We start from the raw sequence: 15,180 nt of genomic DNA, 5'->3' as shown, positions 1-15,180 counted from the left end.
TACAATAAATCTTCTATTCTAATTCTATTCTATTCTAATTCTATTGTTCTTATTCCTATTCTATTCTAATTCTATTGTTCTTATTCCTATTCTATTCTAATTCTATTGTTCTTATTCCTATTCTATTCTATTCCTATTCTATTCTATTCTATTTCTGTTCGATTCTTTCCCACAGATTAATGCATATTATTAAAAGTTGTTGTATAGCGGCTCTTCTAACCAAAAGAGACTCTAGGTCAGCACTGATGTTACCTAGCTGGGTCATGAAATGTCTGCAAGAAAACAACTCAGTGGAGACAGCACCAAGAACTCCACAGATCAGTTCTGAGCTGCAAATATTCTTTTTTATTAGAATCTGGGTAGCGGGTAAACATAGTAACAATTAAAACCGTTATCACAAGGCTAAACAAACAATACTATACAAAAAGAATCTGAAAGATAATGGGAGAAATAATCATAAACATCAGTAACCAAAAATATATAAAAACGTAAAAGAAGCCTCCCCCAATAGAAGAACAGACGCCATTTAAACCTATAAAACCACTTGGCACGCTCCTTCTGGGATACACAGGGTTGATATTGTTGTCAAAGCTGAGTGTGACAGAGGTGAAAGACGGGCACTGCCTTTAGGACTGAGCAAATCAAATGTCCACTTATTTATTCATGTATTTGAGATATAACAGCTTTTCAGGCAGGAGATCCAAGAAGCTTCCTTCAGCCTTCTTTCCCCCACAGCAACAACTCAGTGAGGTTGTTGTTGTTAATTGCGAAGTCGTGTCCGACCCATCGTGACCCCATGGACAACGTTCCTCCAGGTCTTCCTGTCCTCTACCATCTTCTGGAGTCCATTTATGCTCACACCTCCTGCTTCAGTGACTCCATCCAGCCACCTCATTCTCTGTCGTCCCCTTCTTCTCTTGCCCTCAATCTTTCCCAGCATTAGGCCCTTCTCCAGTGAGTCCTTCCTTCTCATTAGGTGGCCACAGTGAGGTAGACTGGGCCGAGAAGCGACTATCCAGAACTTACAGACCGTAGTTAAGTTTCTGAGGGTATGGAAGTAATTGAACCTGGATTTATCTGGTCCTTGTTCAAATGCTTTACACCAGTGTTTCCCAAACTTGACAATTTTAAGGCATGTGGACTTCAACTCCCAGAATTCCACAGCCAGCAATGTCAAGTTTGGGAAACACTGCTTTACACCATTAAGCCAGGAGGTGGCTGGCTTGAACAACGGGGTGATGGCATTTCATTTAAACCAGCGTGTCTCGACGTCAGCAACTTTTCAGATGTGTGGACTTCAGCTCCCAGAACTCCTTAGCCAGGATGTATGGAGTTAATTCCCAGAATGCTGGCTGGAGAATTCTGGGAGCTGAAGTCCACATGGCTGTAAAGTTGCTGAGGTTGAGAAATTCCAATTTCAACAAATCTGCTTATGTGCCTCACTCGGGACTCAAACCTTAAAACGAACAAACATCAAACTGTTTTTTAATCTCCTTTCCAGCCCAAAGCAATGAGGCCACAGCTCTGCCCAATACACAAGACTCAACAAAGGTAGCTTTCGCCACATATGTGGGATTTAATTTTCTGCTTTTAATGAAATACAGAAAAAAAACCCAAGGCAGCATTTGCATATTTCTTAGGCAGAGCCACAAGAGCAAAACCTGTGCTAAGTTTTCCTTGACAACTGATGCTCAAATGAAAAAACGTAAAAACAGATAGACTTCTCCTAAGGCAGGGGTTGGATGCTTGTGACCAAGATGTCCCTATACTACCACACTCTGCACACACACCGACACCCACCCACAGGTTTTGCTGATCTGGCCTATTAGGAAATGGACATTAAGCCCATCTGGCTGCTTTGCTTGTATTTCATAGGCTGGGAGATCACTATCCAGTGGAGACATTTTGGTTGTGGTCAAAATGAAGCTTCGTCTGACTAGACCTGATAGCAACCGGAGTTCCTTAGTCGAGGGTTTTCATGATGGCTTGAGCCTGTTTTAGTTCTGAGGAGGGAAAATAGGAGGTTAAAAAAAGAAGAAAGGAATCTAACGATAAATATAAGTGGCCTAAAAGACCACATGGCCCCAGGAGCCAGCAAGAATCACACAAAAATGTAATAAAATAAATAGATCCCTTTGCTCCCATGAAATGTCTAATTTCAAAGGTTTTGCTTTATGTTCTGCCAGGAATATTAAGCAGACCAAGGCCAGGACAGGGATGTTTCTGGGATGCCATAAAATGGGACATCCTGAACAATTTTCACCAGAATTCTACTGCAACCCTGTTCAGATTATTAACGGACACACTCTAAGGTTTGTTCCTTTTTAAAATATGTATCTTTCCACGCTGTGTGATGAAGCAGTCTTCTGGCTTCTTCTACAAAGTGGTGCCCACTACGATGACTAGAAAGAGGCAGATGGAAAAGTAAAGGATTGAGACCTGTTGTCGTTGGAGATTTTAAAAGAGAAATTGGAATGTTTTGCCTCTTTAAATAAAGCTAAGGGGTTTCCTGATGCCTTTCTTGTTATAAGGCTCTGGCAGATACAAGCAACCCCTGAACCTCCAAGCTGTAAAAAAATATTTAGCTCCTCACCAGCAAGTAAGACGCGAAACTTTTCAGCGGACAACGTCATTGCCACAGGCTCTGTCACCTTCCGGTCGACATCTTTCACGTTCAGCTTGAGGTGAATGACAGATTCGTTGACTTGCCGGAGCTCGCTGGAACTAAGCGTATAATCCACTCTCCACGAAACAGAATCCAGGCAACTCACTGCAGGAAGGAAAAAAATCAAACGTTTAGGCACATCATTTGTGCAAGACACTAGCCCTCTTGCATGTGTCAAGAGCATTGCCAAGGAATTCACCCGATCACAGCTTCCAAAATCTACTGCAATTTTTAATTCGTGTTTCATCTGCTACTTGCAACTCTCCAAAAGAAAAGAGAAGAAACAGGAACATCTTTTTTTAAAAAAAAAAAACAAGTCAAATAGTTGCACCAGAAACAGAATTCCATCTGCCTTTCCAACGCCGTAAATGCAGGCCGGTTGCTGAGCGCCCCAAATGCGGTCATGTGACTACAGAGGGGGTCTAGACATCAAAACTTTGAATGAGTCGTAAATCTCTTTTTAAGGGTCTGTCATAACTTCAAACATTCGCTAAATGTCTGGTCGTAAATCAAGGACTACCTGTATTCCCGGGTGCTCTGAAAATTCCAGTCTCAGAAGAGCAGCTTTGTGTGTTCCTTGACAGGGCGGTTCAGCCTTGTTGGCATTTTACAGAATCTTTCTCCAATCAACCTGTGAGCCCCTCGGGGTGCTGAGAAATCTTCCCATAAGAAAGCAAAAACTTCTCAGCCCAGGGGGAAAAGGCTGCAGTGGACCGTTTCCCTAAAGTGACCATTCGTTTTGTCACCAGCAAAGGAGGTTGACTTACATCTCAGGCTGCACTTCCTCAGGCTATCCTGGAGAGCGCTCTGTTTCTCTTCGTAGGACCGGCACAATCCTGCGGCGTGCTCTGCAACCAAGACATCCACTAAGTCAGGGGTCTTCAAACTTGGCCCTTTTATGACTTGTGGACTTCAACTCCCAGAATTCCTGAGCCAGCCATGCTGAGGGGAAAGGGAGAGGTTTCCAAGCTGAGCCATGCTGGCTCAGGAATTCTGGGAGTGGAAGTCCACAAGTCATAAAAGATCCAAGGTTCCCCACCCTGGTATACCTAATTTCATTCTCCCACTAGCTTCTAACTCCATCAACTTCTAAAATTTTATTTACGGTTAGAGGTTATTCTGAGGAACCGTTAACATTTTATGCTTTTAAAAGCAATAACCCCCAAAATCACCTTTGGGCAGCCCCAGCTGTTGAAGTTCGCTAGAGAGAGACTCAGAGTCCACGTTATATTTGGCGGCACTTGAGAGAATGAAGTTGAGAACAGCCACAGTGGCTTTCACGTCTCCAATTTCTGCAGCAGAAAAGAAAGGAAATATAATTATCTGAGCTTCAGACTAACACGTGTTATTGAAAAGGATGTAAGTGACTTATGCTGGCTGGGGAATTCTGGGAGTTGAAGTGCACACATCTTAAAGTTGCTAAGGTAGAAAAACACCACTCTGCCATTAGCCCAAGGCCATGAATTGCTCCAAAACTGTGTAGGTTTGTTGAAACTACTATCATTTTGTTCAAAATTTACCTATTGTGAATCAACATTTTGGAAAAGAACGTAACCACCATCTATGTCAGTATTATGGCTGGCCGGGTAATTCTGGGAATTGAAGTTCACATATGGTTCCAACAGATGAAACTCTTCAAAAGAACTTTGAGGCATTGTTTACCTTAAAGAATCTTTTATTTGAGTAGCATAATATTGGCCCTGCATAATCAACGCCAAAAACTGAATTCCCCTCCCCGGGGCACCTAGTATCAAAGCACAATTCCCTCCTCCAATTAATAGTCATAAATCACATTCCCCAATTAATTTGAAGCGTGGGCTTCCTCTCCAGCTCGCCAATTCTTCATCAGCTCTGGGCTCAATAACCTTGATTCTCATGCTAAGTTTAGTGTTGTTATGTCTAGCTGGACTCTCATTCACACACACACCCTCCCAGCATCATCAAACTCTAAAAGCGAAAGGGAAAAAGATGGCCACATTTCCATCTGTTGTCAATGCAAAAACATCCGATGTTAGCAGCGTTGACACATATCTTAAAGCTGTCAAGGTTGAGAAACACTCGTCTCTGTAGTTTGGAATGGACATGTAAGATACTGCCATATTTTTCTGGATCCTTGGACATGACCAATTTTGCAAGTCTCTTGCAAAAAGATACCAGTTCAAGTAAGGAACCACAACACTTTGTACGCATTCCCCATGCACAAATTTGCTTTCAGCACCAATACTAAACTCAGGAAATAAATGCAACCCCGATTCTCAATTCTCAGTTGAGAAATGTTGGAAGGGTAGGAAATGGCTTAGCTGTATCCTAACTTAGGCCTTGAACATAGAAGGGAAGGACACTCACCAAATTTGGCATCTGATGTTAACTTCAGGATTTTGTCATACTGAAAGAGACAAAAGAACAATTTCTAGTTTAGCTCAGCTCAAACTTAACGTTGGGAAAGTCCCAACAGCTCTAAGGGTTTTTTTTTTAAATTCATCCCAGAATTTTCAATTTACAGAACACCATTTGGGAGACACTAATCTAAGCACTCATTTGCCATGGAAACACAATTATGAATGGGGCAACTGATTTATGAATCTATTATTTAAAAAATAACGTTCCACAGGTTTAATCAGAAAGTGCTTCTCTCTTACCGATTCTGGATTTATGCAAACCAAGTTTGACAAGTATCCACAAAAGAGATTGAGAATAAACTCACGTCAATGCCCTCTCCGAGCACATCTTTCAGAACCTGGGCACAGATCAGCTTGAGTTTCACCGAAGACTGGAAAAAAGACAAAAATGTGTCATAACCATCATCTTCGTTTTTTTTAAATCCTCCCTTGGAAAACGGTAGTTGTCAGGCAAAATCATACAATGGGGCAAATCCAGCTTCAAGTAGGTAGTAAAATGCCAGCAACCCCCATACCTTAAAATAATTAAAATATTCATAGAACTCAAGGGGGGGGGGGAATCACTTACTATTTTAGCCAAAGTGCTAATTTCTGCCAAGACCCAGTCAGGACAGTCCAAATCTCCACAGAATCGAAATCTCTGGCAGGAAGAAAGAAAATCTGAGTACTTTTCAATCACAGCAATTTTAAGAGGGGTGGATTTCAGCTCCCAGAATCCCCCCATCTAGCATGCATGGACTCCAGCTCCCAGACTTCCTCCAGCTAGCATGCATGGGCTTCATCTGCCCGAATTCCCCCAGCCAGCATAAGTGGGATAGGGTTTCCTGCCTGAGCCTGGGGTTAGACTAGATGACCTCCAAGGTCCCTTCCAACTTTATTATTATTGTTATAACTCCCAGACTTCCTCCAGCTAGCATGCATGGGATTCATCTGCTAGAATTCCCCCAGCCAGCGTAAGTGGGATAGGGTTTCCTGCCTGAGCCTGGGGTTAGACTAGATGACCTCCAAGGTCCCTTCCAACTTTATTATTATTGTTATAACTCCCAGACTTTCTCCAGCTAGCATGCATGGGCTTCATCTGCTAGAATTCCCCCAGCCAGCATAAGTGGGATAGGGTTTCCTGCCTGAGCCCGGGGTTAGACTACATGACCTCCAAGGTCCCTTCCAACTTTATTATTATTGTTATAACTCCCAGAATTCATCCAGCTAGCATGCATGGGCTTCAACTCCCATAATCCCCCCCCAGCCAGTATAGGTGGACTCCAACTCCTAGAATTCAAGCTGGCTGGGGGAATTCTGGGAATCGAAAGTCCACCCATTTCAGAATTACTGAGATTTTGCACTGACAAATGCACTACTCTGCACTTGCACCAATTTTTCTTTTAAAGATCTGGGCTCTTTCTCCTTTAATCCTTTAAAATACCCCCCCCCCTTCTTGCCTTGCTAGCAATAAAGCTCCCCTCCACGCGCCTCCCCCCGCACTCACCATCTTCCCCTGAACTGAGCAACACCCTCCTCCCTATACAAAGCGAGTCACCTGACTTCTCCTTTCTACCCAATCTCTGAAGAGCTCCCCTTGTATCAGCTGACTTCTTTCTAGCCAATCCGTGAAAAGCTTCTCTTTTTTTCCCCCAGCTGTCTGCTTTCTAGCCAATTCCTGAAGAGCTTCCCCTTATTTACTTCTTTCTGGCCAATCCCTGAAGAGCTTCCTTTGCAATCAGCTGACCGTGAACAAGTCAGCTGACCGTCAGAGGTTCTTGCTTCTTGCTATAGCGACACGTGTTCTCCTATTGGTCGTGGGAACTGCAGGTGTTTAAAGAGCTAATGCGCGTCAGCCCTTTTCAGCCTTTACTTCAAAATCTCGCCATTCCGTATCTGTTAGTAATTCAGTATACAAAATGAACTTTGGGGAGGCTTTCCTGGCTGCCCACAGGAATATAGAATTTTTTTTGCACCTCGATGGCTTTTTGTTTGAAACTGTAACACAATTCCTCGCGTGACTAATCACACTTGGTCAAAACAAACTATTCTGTTGTATTTGAAATTAGTGGGCTTCTCTGCAGTATTTTTTAAATCAGAGCCCTTATTCTGCTTTTCACAGTACTTTTCCTCCCAAATCTGCAAAACAAATCCGAGTCAATATTTTAAGCTGTTTTTAATGTTCTTTATTCTGCAGGCTGCCCAGAGTTCATTGGAGCTGGTTGGGCAATACTTTTAAATAAATGAATAAATTTGCCGCATGATAAGAGGAGCTGGTAATTTTGAAGGGTGAACTGAGCAGGGGGTTGGACTCGATGACCTCTAAGGTCCCTTCCAACTTTATTATTATTATTATGGATCATCGCACAGTCAGCCAGATGTTCAGGCTGGATTTGGCATTTTGTCTACCTATCGAGTCCTTACCAAGGACCTGGGATAGGCAGATGTGGATGTTTGATGGTATTACAGGTATCGTCGCAGGATGGAAGCAGTTCCTAGTAAGGCTGCCTTTTGCAATTGACCAATGGCGAATTTGTCAATGCCGATGATGGTGTCCAAGTGGTGCTCCAGTGGTTTTGGGATTGCACCCAAGGCGCCTATGACTATTGGTACTATCCTTGCTCGCTTTTGCCACAGTCTTTCTATTTCTATTTGTAGGTTTTTGTATTTTGTTATCTTCTCCAGTTCTTTCTCGTCTATTCTGCTGTCTCCAGGCACTGCCACCTCCACTATCCAGAATTTTTTGTCTTTCTTATCGACAATTGTTAAGTCTGGGGTGTTATGTTGCAGGTGCTTGTCTGTTTATTATTATTATTATTACTATTACTATTATTATTATTATTATTATTATTATTATTAAATGAGAGTCAATGGCCTAGTTTGTTCTTGAGAAACTCAGTTTTCATCATTCAGTTAATTTGTGTTTTATTTACAAGGCAGTCTTATGAAGTGATGTTAAAGATTTAAGCTGAATATACTTAGCATATACCCAAATGTTTGATTTAAACCACAATCAACTAAGTTCACACATGGCCTTATTTATCAAACTACTTTGAAGCAAGTCATATCCTAACATAACATTAGACCACAACCTTAGGAGGACCCATAGAGGACTGAATGGGAGTTATAAGAAAGTATCTTTGCAATCTTAATAGTGAATGCAACTCTTTAAATGACTCCTTGTTCTTCAGGCTCAGTTGCAGCCTTGAAAAATCAAGCCTTACTTCAGTTAAGAGCAGGGAGATGTGATGGTTGTGTGAGGTCCAAAGGAATTCTGTATTATTTTTTTTGAAGTGAGCACGGACCTAGCAGGTACAAATCACTTAGTCTTTGTTTTGATGCTTCTGAGATGTTTTCTATGCAAGCACCATTATATTTGTTTTTTCCCCTCCACCTTGTTCAATAAGTCTTTTTTACGTCTTGATTTGTTTATTTTAACATCCTTCCACATTGCACAACATCTTAAGAAGAATTAGAACGTCTTTTTCTAGTACAAAAGATTCCTAGAGTGGTCAAGGCCAAGCTTGTAGTAAGGGCTATCAGGATGATCCCCACCAGCATCCAAGGAATTTGGAAAAATCCTGTAAAAAAGAACAGAACAGTACTGGATTCTCTTAAACAGCTTTTTTTGCAGTGAAAATCAAAAGTAAAGAATATCATACACAGTAGAAAACAAAGAGCTTAACATTCCGGATTCCCTTCCCTTCAAACCTAAAGAGTGGAACTTAATGATAAGCAAGTGCCATTGAGGTGACTTTTATCCCAAATTTCTGCTCGGAGAATCTCCTGCTACTGTCAAAGATCTTAACAAAAGTTCCATGTAAATTTATAATTGGGCGAAATTATTGCCAGTCTGTTGAAAGAATCAGGCTAACTTCAACTGATTCCATTCTTCTGGCTCTAAGTCAAACAATTATATAGAATTTCACTGAAATTCATACAGTTAATACTACATCTAGTGGGAGTAATGGTTGCAGACTGTCAGATCAAAAAATTGTAATCACATGGAAAATTTATGGGGACTGTTGCAGCCCCAAGGTTACAAAAGCCACACACCTCTGATTTAGCAAGTGGTACGAATATATCCGGTTATGGTTTAGTCAGCAAATCATGGATTAACACAATGTCTGAACTCCATAATTAACATGTTACAGTACCATGTTCTGCTGAGAGGACCAAATTCTTATTTTGATTGTCAGGAGGAGTTCTGGAAGTCATGTACGAGTCAAGAATGAGGATGGGACCGAGCATCACGTCAGCATCTGCCTCCTTTGATTTATCTGCATGAGAACAAGATTAACAAGATATTCGTGTTAAGGTGGAGAGTGCCAGTTTGGTGTAGTAGTTAAGGCATCAGACTAGAAACTGGGAGATCGTGAGTTCTAATCCCAGCTTAGGTACAAAGCCAACTGGGTAACCTTGGGCCAGTCACCTTCTCTCTGTCTTAGAAAAGAATCAATGGCAAGCCACTTTTGAGAAACCTTGCCAAGAAAACTACAGGGACTTGGTCCAGGCAATCTCAGAGAATGTGACATGATTGACCCTCAGCTAATATTTCCAGAACAACTACTTTTGAATATCATTCAAGGGAATAGTTCACTACCTATGCCGCCTAATCTTGATACATACCCAATTTAGCAGCCACATCTCTGCCCAATCTTCTTCCCCATCTGTCCCAGCTGCCTTGACCAGTAGTTCGAACACAATTCTGGGTTTCACAACAAGAGCAAATATCTGCGGTTCCTTCAACTGGAACCCAGCTGTGGTGAAAAAAGGGAAACATTTCCTGTAAGGTTGCGCCTATATAATGAGATTTCATCCAATACTTCCCCTTCTTAATAGACCAGTGGTTCTCAACCTTTTTAATGCCGCGACCCCAACCGGTTGTAAGTCGAGGACTACTCAACCGGTCGTAAGTCGAGGACTGCTCAACTGGTGCAGCACCGTTTGCAGAATGGGACTTTTGGCGGGCTCAGCAAGGGCAGAGACAGCCTGGACAATTCCTATTGGCTTTTGAAAGCCAATAGAATTAGACTCTATTCAAGAGAGTCTATTCTATTGGCTTTCAAAAGCCAATAGAATAAAAGGGAGTAGCACAGCTAAGGAAAAGGGGGAAAAAAATGGCAGACTGCATTGTTTGGCGACCCCCGTGAAATGGTCGTTCGACCCCCAAATGGGGTCCCGACCCACAGGTTGAGAACCACTGTAATAGACCAAAGGATGGATACCTGGCTATATCCTAAATTACTGGTAGTTAATTTCTTAGGTTCAACCATTGATCTACTTAGCCTAAGAGCAATTGGGCTTACAAGGTTGTTAAGTTGGAACCCAGGTTGGTTTCTGGTTAATGAACTCCCCCATCTGTGGTTTATGCAAACCTCTTAAGTTCACTATATGCAAAATATCCTTACTCTATTTGTACCAAGCACAGCTAACCCCTCTATAACAAATGTTAACATTTTGAATAAGTCATTTAATAGGTTAAGGGGTAAGAGAAAAATCAGGCATATGAACTAGTATACAAAGTTGAGATTGCTAATAGGTTCATCTATCAGGACACTCAGTTACGGAACATGTCTTCAAATAAGGAAAAGTGTGTTCTTCAAACCACTGTATGAAGCCGAGAAGGTCCTTAATGCTTATAAATTAATCTCTCTTGGAATCAGAACAGTATGCAATAGCCAGTTAGGTTAGAAACCGCTTTCCAAACTATTGGTGTGTAGCTCAAAACAAGATAATCACTAAGTCTTCCAAAATAAAACAAATCTAAAACTTTTTTTTCTCCAAAGAAGCAGATAAATTATATCAAAGAAACTAGTTGCATGTTCACATTTTGGTCGACTAAGCCTACTAAGGTCCTCCTACAGTGACACATGGCTTAGCACAGTGGCGTCACCCTGTAGGAATGTCAGTTTGCTTACCTGTTACTAGCCTGATGGAAGGAACAAGCTTTGTTCTCAGGATCGGGGGCTTGAGTAGCTGCAGAGACTTTCAAATGACAGGTGATGTAGATCTAGGAACAAGATAAAAGGTGGTTTAAGCTAGGTTATGGCATGATGAAGAGTGAGACTTCAAAAATATTGCTGCTAGGAGCTGGGCTTCAGAAGGCGACCTCTTACCAGATCTCGGGGGTCTTCGCTAAACCGGAAGACGTCTACTGTGAACTGAAGAATGTCATCCCTGAGCCTTGGTGATAAGAAGGTTGAGCTGGAATCAAATCTTCCATCTACCAGGCAACTGGAGGACACAACACCCGTCAACAATGCTTCCTATTATTGACACACTTGGTTACACATTAGTGCACTCTGCATTTTAGCGTGGTTGTGCAAACAACAGGCCTATCTGAACCTTGCGTTTAAATGAAATTGCGAGTCTGTTCTTTAGCCCCAAAGCTCCCAGTCTGACTCAGAAATTATCGTCCAAAAAACTGGGCCTTAGCTTGGAGTCGAAGCCAGTGGATCACCAAAGAGAAGGTGTGAGACAATTATTTTGGTACCAAGATATAAGGACCTTGGCTTTGAAGGCAGCCAAGGCGCTGATTACAGTTTTACAGCATTTTTTATAGCTGAAGGTGAATCACATATATCCCTTTGCCCTCCCCCTAATAATGCATGCATTACATATAATATAGATTGGTTACCTGGATTACAGCCCCCTAAAGCTTTCTCGCTTGCTGTGCAAAACAGCTAAATGTCACGCCTCCTGTTGCCTACCCCAGGTTGCGGCTATCTTGCGAAGTTTCTAGTTCTATGTTCTAACTCTGTGGTTTGGGGTTTTTTTCTTGTAAGTGAGCTATTCTTGCATCCAAGATCTTGGTTAAGTGGTTTCTGACATGTGAGTCTTCCTCGCTTCATTGTTCATGCCCCCCCCCCTCGTCATGCTATCAACTGTTAGCAAGCTTGTATTACAAATCCCCTATTACAACTGGACAGTAAGCAGGATGAAAGAAGAGCTTTTTCCTCGCTTGTTTTGAGGCCGTGACATGAAGACAAGAGAAAACATTTCTCTCAGAATTCATATTATCTCCACAGACGTTCTTTCCTCCGATCCCCGGGGCCTCATCTGTTCGTATATTCCTTCATCTGATCCTTCAAAATGACCAGGGAAAACCACACTACCTGCCGGATTACCCTCAAACACAAATGACACACAAGGGGATAGATAGAAACCGAAGCAATCAGCGCCATCAAGTTAAAATATAATTTTTATGTCATACAGAGAGAAAAGCAGGTCAGGAGGCGATGTAACAACCCAGCCGTGATAACGGGGATGAGTTGATGGCTTTCTTTGTGGACGCAAGCATAGAACAAGAACTTTCTTGCAAGTAAGAGCCAGAAGGCAAAAGATAAAAAGGGAAAACCTGATTCTTCGTACAAATTTAGCAAGTTTCACCAGAGGTTCTTGACGCCCTCTGAGCTTGGTTGTTTTCTTGCAGACATTTCATTACCCAAACTAGGTTACAGCTGCATCAAAGGACCCCTCATTTCAACCCAAATATTCTCCTTTATTAGCAATTTTCATATGTAAGCAAGGTTATTGCTCCCGATGGCCATTCTACCCCATAGTGATGACCATTTTAAGTGGACACAGTGCAATTTTGCTACTGAACAAGCAACTTTAAGATCTCCAGGAGCAGTGAGTTATCTCAAATAAAAATGTTCAGTGCAAGTGCGAAGAGAGATAGAACTCTTACCCCTTGAAATTGATGATGGGATAGCGGGGACTGGAATCTGCCTCTGGGCTCAGCGTGGCCACACAGCTATCAACAAAGAGCCGGAGTGGCGTGTGGTTTTCTGCTATTACTTCAGCCTGAATATACATGATTTCTCCCAACTGATAGCCGTTGGAGGTTCTCTCTGCGTTCCAGCCATCTGAAAACCAAAACCATCATACCCAACTTCTTGGATGCAAATTTCAACCCAAGTGAGCCCAGTTCAGATCAGGAATGCAACTTGGACAAATAGTCTTTTTTTTCTCCCATGTATCATGTCTGCAAACCAATGTGCATCCCATCTTAATTTTTATATTGGCCTGTCAAACCATTTTTAAATTTTGGATACCATCGAATCGGCTGCAGTCTTCTGAAATATGCAGAATCCAGAAGGTACACCGACATCTGCATTATTTTCCCCAGAATTTTGAAGGACTATTAGCAATTCTGGAATTGCCATAAAAAGTCAGAAGCTGTGCAAAATTGCGACTTGAGGAAGTACGTGTGCACAATTCTGTAACATGGTTTGCGTGGCATATGTACACATGCACATATGACTATTTGGACAAACATGATCTGGCCTTATGCACAAAGCTATGGGAAAGTGGGGTCAATTTTTTTTAACCAACAGTTTAAAAATGGTTTGACTAATGCCAATGTGAAGAAAAAGTTACTTGTGCACAATTAAGGTTTAATCTCATTGGACCCTCGTGTTCATGAGACTCATGAAGAAATAAGGGGCTTCTGGAAGCAATTATGGGCCATGAAGTCATTTCCAACTCCTAGTAACCACATAAAAAGGAGTACCATTCATCAAACGCAAGGAGAAACGTAGTTTTTCTTCTGCAGAAATCGTTGATGTGAATGGAATCCACGTTGGCTTGATTGCACTACTGCTTACGTTGTTTCTCCTGGAAATAAAGACAGGTAAAGTCTCCCAAAGAGAACAAGTGATTTAGTGGTTTTTTTCTCCCACCAGAAATTCTGTTGCCACAGGTGAAGAAAATGATACACTATTTGACCCTCTAGAACAGGGGTCTTCAAACTTGGCCCTTTTATGACTTGTGGACTTCAATCCCCAGAATTCCTCAGCCAGCATGCCTCTGGTTGAGGAATTCTGGGAGTTGAAGTCCACAAGTCATAAAAGGGCCAAGTTTGAAGACCCCTGCCCCCAAAACTCAAGCCAACCCCACATTTTTGTTAGTTTCGTCCTCCAAACTTACCTTGGGTAGTGACACTCAATGGGGACGTCAACTGGGCTGGTTCTTACAATGACACTGTGGGAAGAAGGGGTGGGTTTATAATGGAGACTGATGCTGTAGACCAGAAACTCAGCAGTCATCTAGAGAAAAGAAGGAAAGATGAGACCAGGGAGATGCAGCAATAAACCAGAAGTGGATTTAGTGCTTGCCACATACAGTACAAGGGGAATTTCATGGCATGGGAAAAACACAGATTTGCAGACTCTTCCACCCTTACCTGCAAGACACTCCCGCACTCATGAAGACCTACATTGAAGATCACCGTGTTCTCGGCAGCATTGTAGGCCGTGGGTTGGCAGCCAGATGGACCCAAACTCAGGTCGTCTACCTGGACGAGTCTCCCGGTGCCAAACAGGTCTCTCTTCACAGTCACCATCACCTGGGCCTCTCCACACTGGACCAGCACAGGTGACAGGAGGGACAAAGCTCGGGCCTGAGAAGCATCTACCCAAGCATAAGGGTAAGTCTCAACCCCAGAAGGCATATAAGGCTGCCTCGCAGGGGCAGGAGTGTTATAATACCTCCAGACATAATCCCAGGGATCCAAAGAAGCCACTTCCCCAATTACCCAACAAGCTAAAACAATGGCCAAATTCTGTAACGGTCCCATCCTGTCTGTTCTAGGAAGCCGGAGAAGAAGAGACCAGCATCTGCCCAGCATCCTTTTTATTCCAGCTCCTGAAGGCCAATCTTCTCTCACCTGACTTCAATAATCAGGCAGCTAATCAGCTCTCTTTGCAGCCAGTGCAAATCCTGCAAAGCAACCCCAAAAATATGAAGTTTTGCATCTCCCCCAGCTGCAAGCGCTCTGCAGCCAGAGGGGGGGGGAAGGAGAGATTAATGTAGGTTAAAAGTTTCAGCCACTCTCCTGAAAGTACTTAGATTTGCATAGGGCCAAAGAGGATTTGAGTATCCCAAAGGTGCTTTTTCCAAAAAACAAGCAAACTTTCTGGGTTTGTTTTTTTTTAAAAAAAAAATATTTTGCTTCTTATCCAAGAAGCTTCTTCCGTTCTTCAGAAGAAGCTTAATGGATGAGAAGTGGAATGTTTTTAGAGGAAAAAAAAAACAAGAAGAGACTGGACAACCATTTGTCTGAAATGGTATAGGGCAGGGGTAGGCAACCTTGGCTCCTTTATGACTCATGGACTTCAACTCCCAGAATTC

The 15,180-nt window shown here is 42.4% G+C and overlaps 2 protein-coding genes across 2 annotated transcripts; both read right to left on the bottom strand.

Annotated features, from left to right (window-relative positions):
- Positions 1-1,552: 1,552 nt before the first annotated feature.
- On the bottom strand, positions 1,553-6,612 carry COMMD4 (COMM domain containing 4). The gene is made up of 8 exons (XM_039337573.1): positions 6,551-6,612; positions 5,633-5,704; positions 5,370-5,435; positions 5,012-5,051; positions 3,838-3,957; positions 3,433-3,513; positions 2,594-2,770; positions 1,553-2,003 (listed from the first exon to the last, which is right to left on the bottom strand). The coding sequence occupies exons 1-8, from the start codon at positions 6,551-6,553 to the stop codon at positions 1,963-1,965; spliced, it is 600 nt and encodes a 199-aa protein (XP_039193507.1). The 5' UTR covers positions 6,554-6,612; the 3' UTR covers positions 1,553-1,962.
- Positions 6,613-8,452: 1,840 nt separating this feature from the next.
- ZP3 (zona pellucida glycoprotein 3) lies at positions 8,453-14,882 on the bottom strand. Its single transcript, XM_039337501.1, has 9 exons — positions 14,234-14,882; positions 13,978-14,096; positions 13,562-13,665; positions 12,737-12,914; positions 11,163-11,280; positions 10,965-11,056; positions 9,673-9,803; positions 9,201-9,323; positions 8,453-8,624 (listed from the first exon to the last, which is right to left on the bottom strand). The coding sequence occupies exons 1-9, from the start codon at positions 14,675-14,677 to the stop codon at positions 8,506-8,508; spliced, it is 1,428 nt and encodes a 475-aa protein (XP_039193435.1). The 5' UTR covers positions 14,678-14,882; the 3' UTR covers positions 8,453-8,505.
- Positions 14,883-15,180: the final 298 nt, after the last annotated feature.

This window comes from Crotalus tigris, unplaced genomic scaffold (assembly GCF_016545835.1).
Source record: "Crotalus tigris isolate CLP2741 ecotype Arizona unplaced genomic scaffold, ASM1654583v1 scf7180000017683.1919423, whole genome shotgun sequence".
NCBI classification, from domain to species: Eukaryota; Metazoa; Chordata; class Lepidosauria; order Squamata; family Viperidae; genus Crotalus; species Crotalus tigris.
The sequence above is the reverse complement of the archived record's forward strand: the minus strand, read 5'-3'. Positions and strand labels throughout refer to the sequence as shown.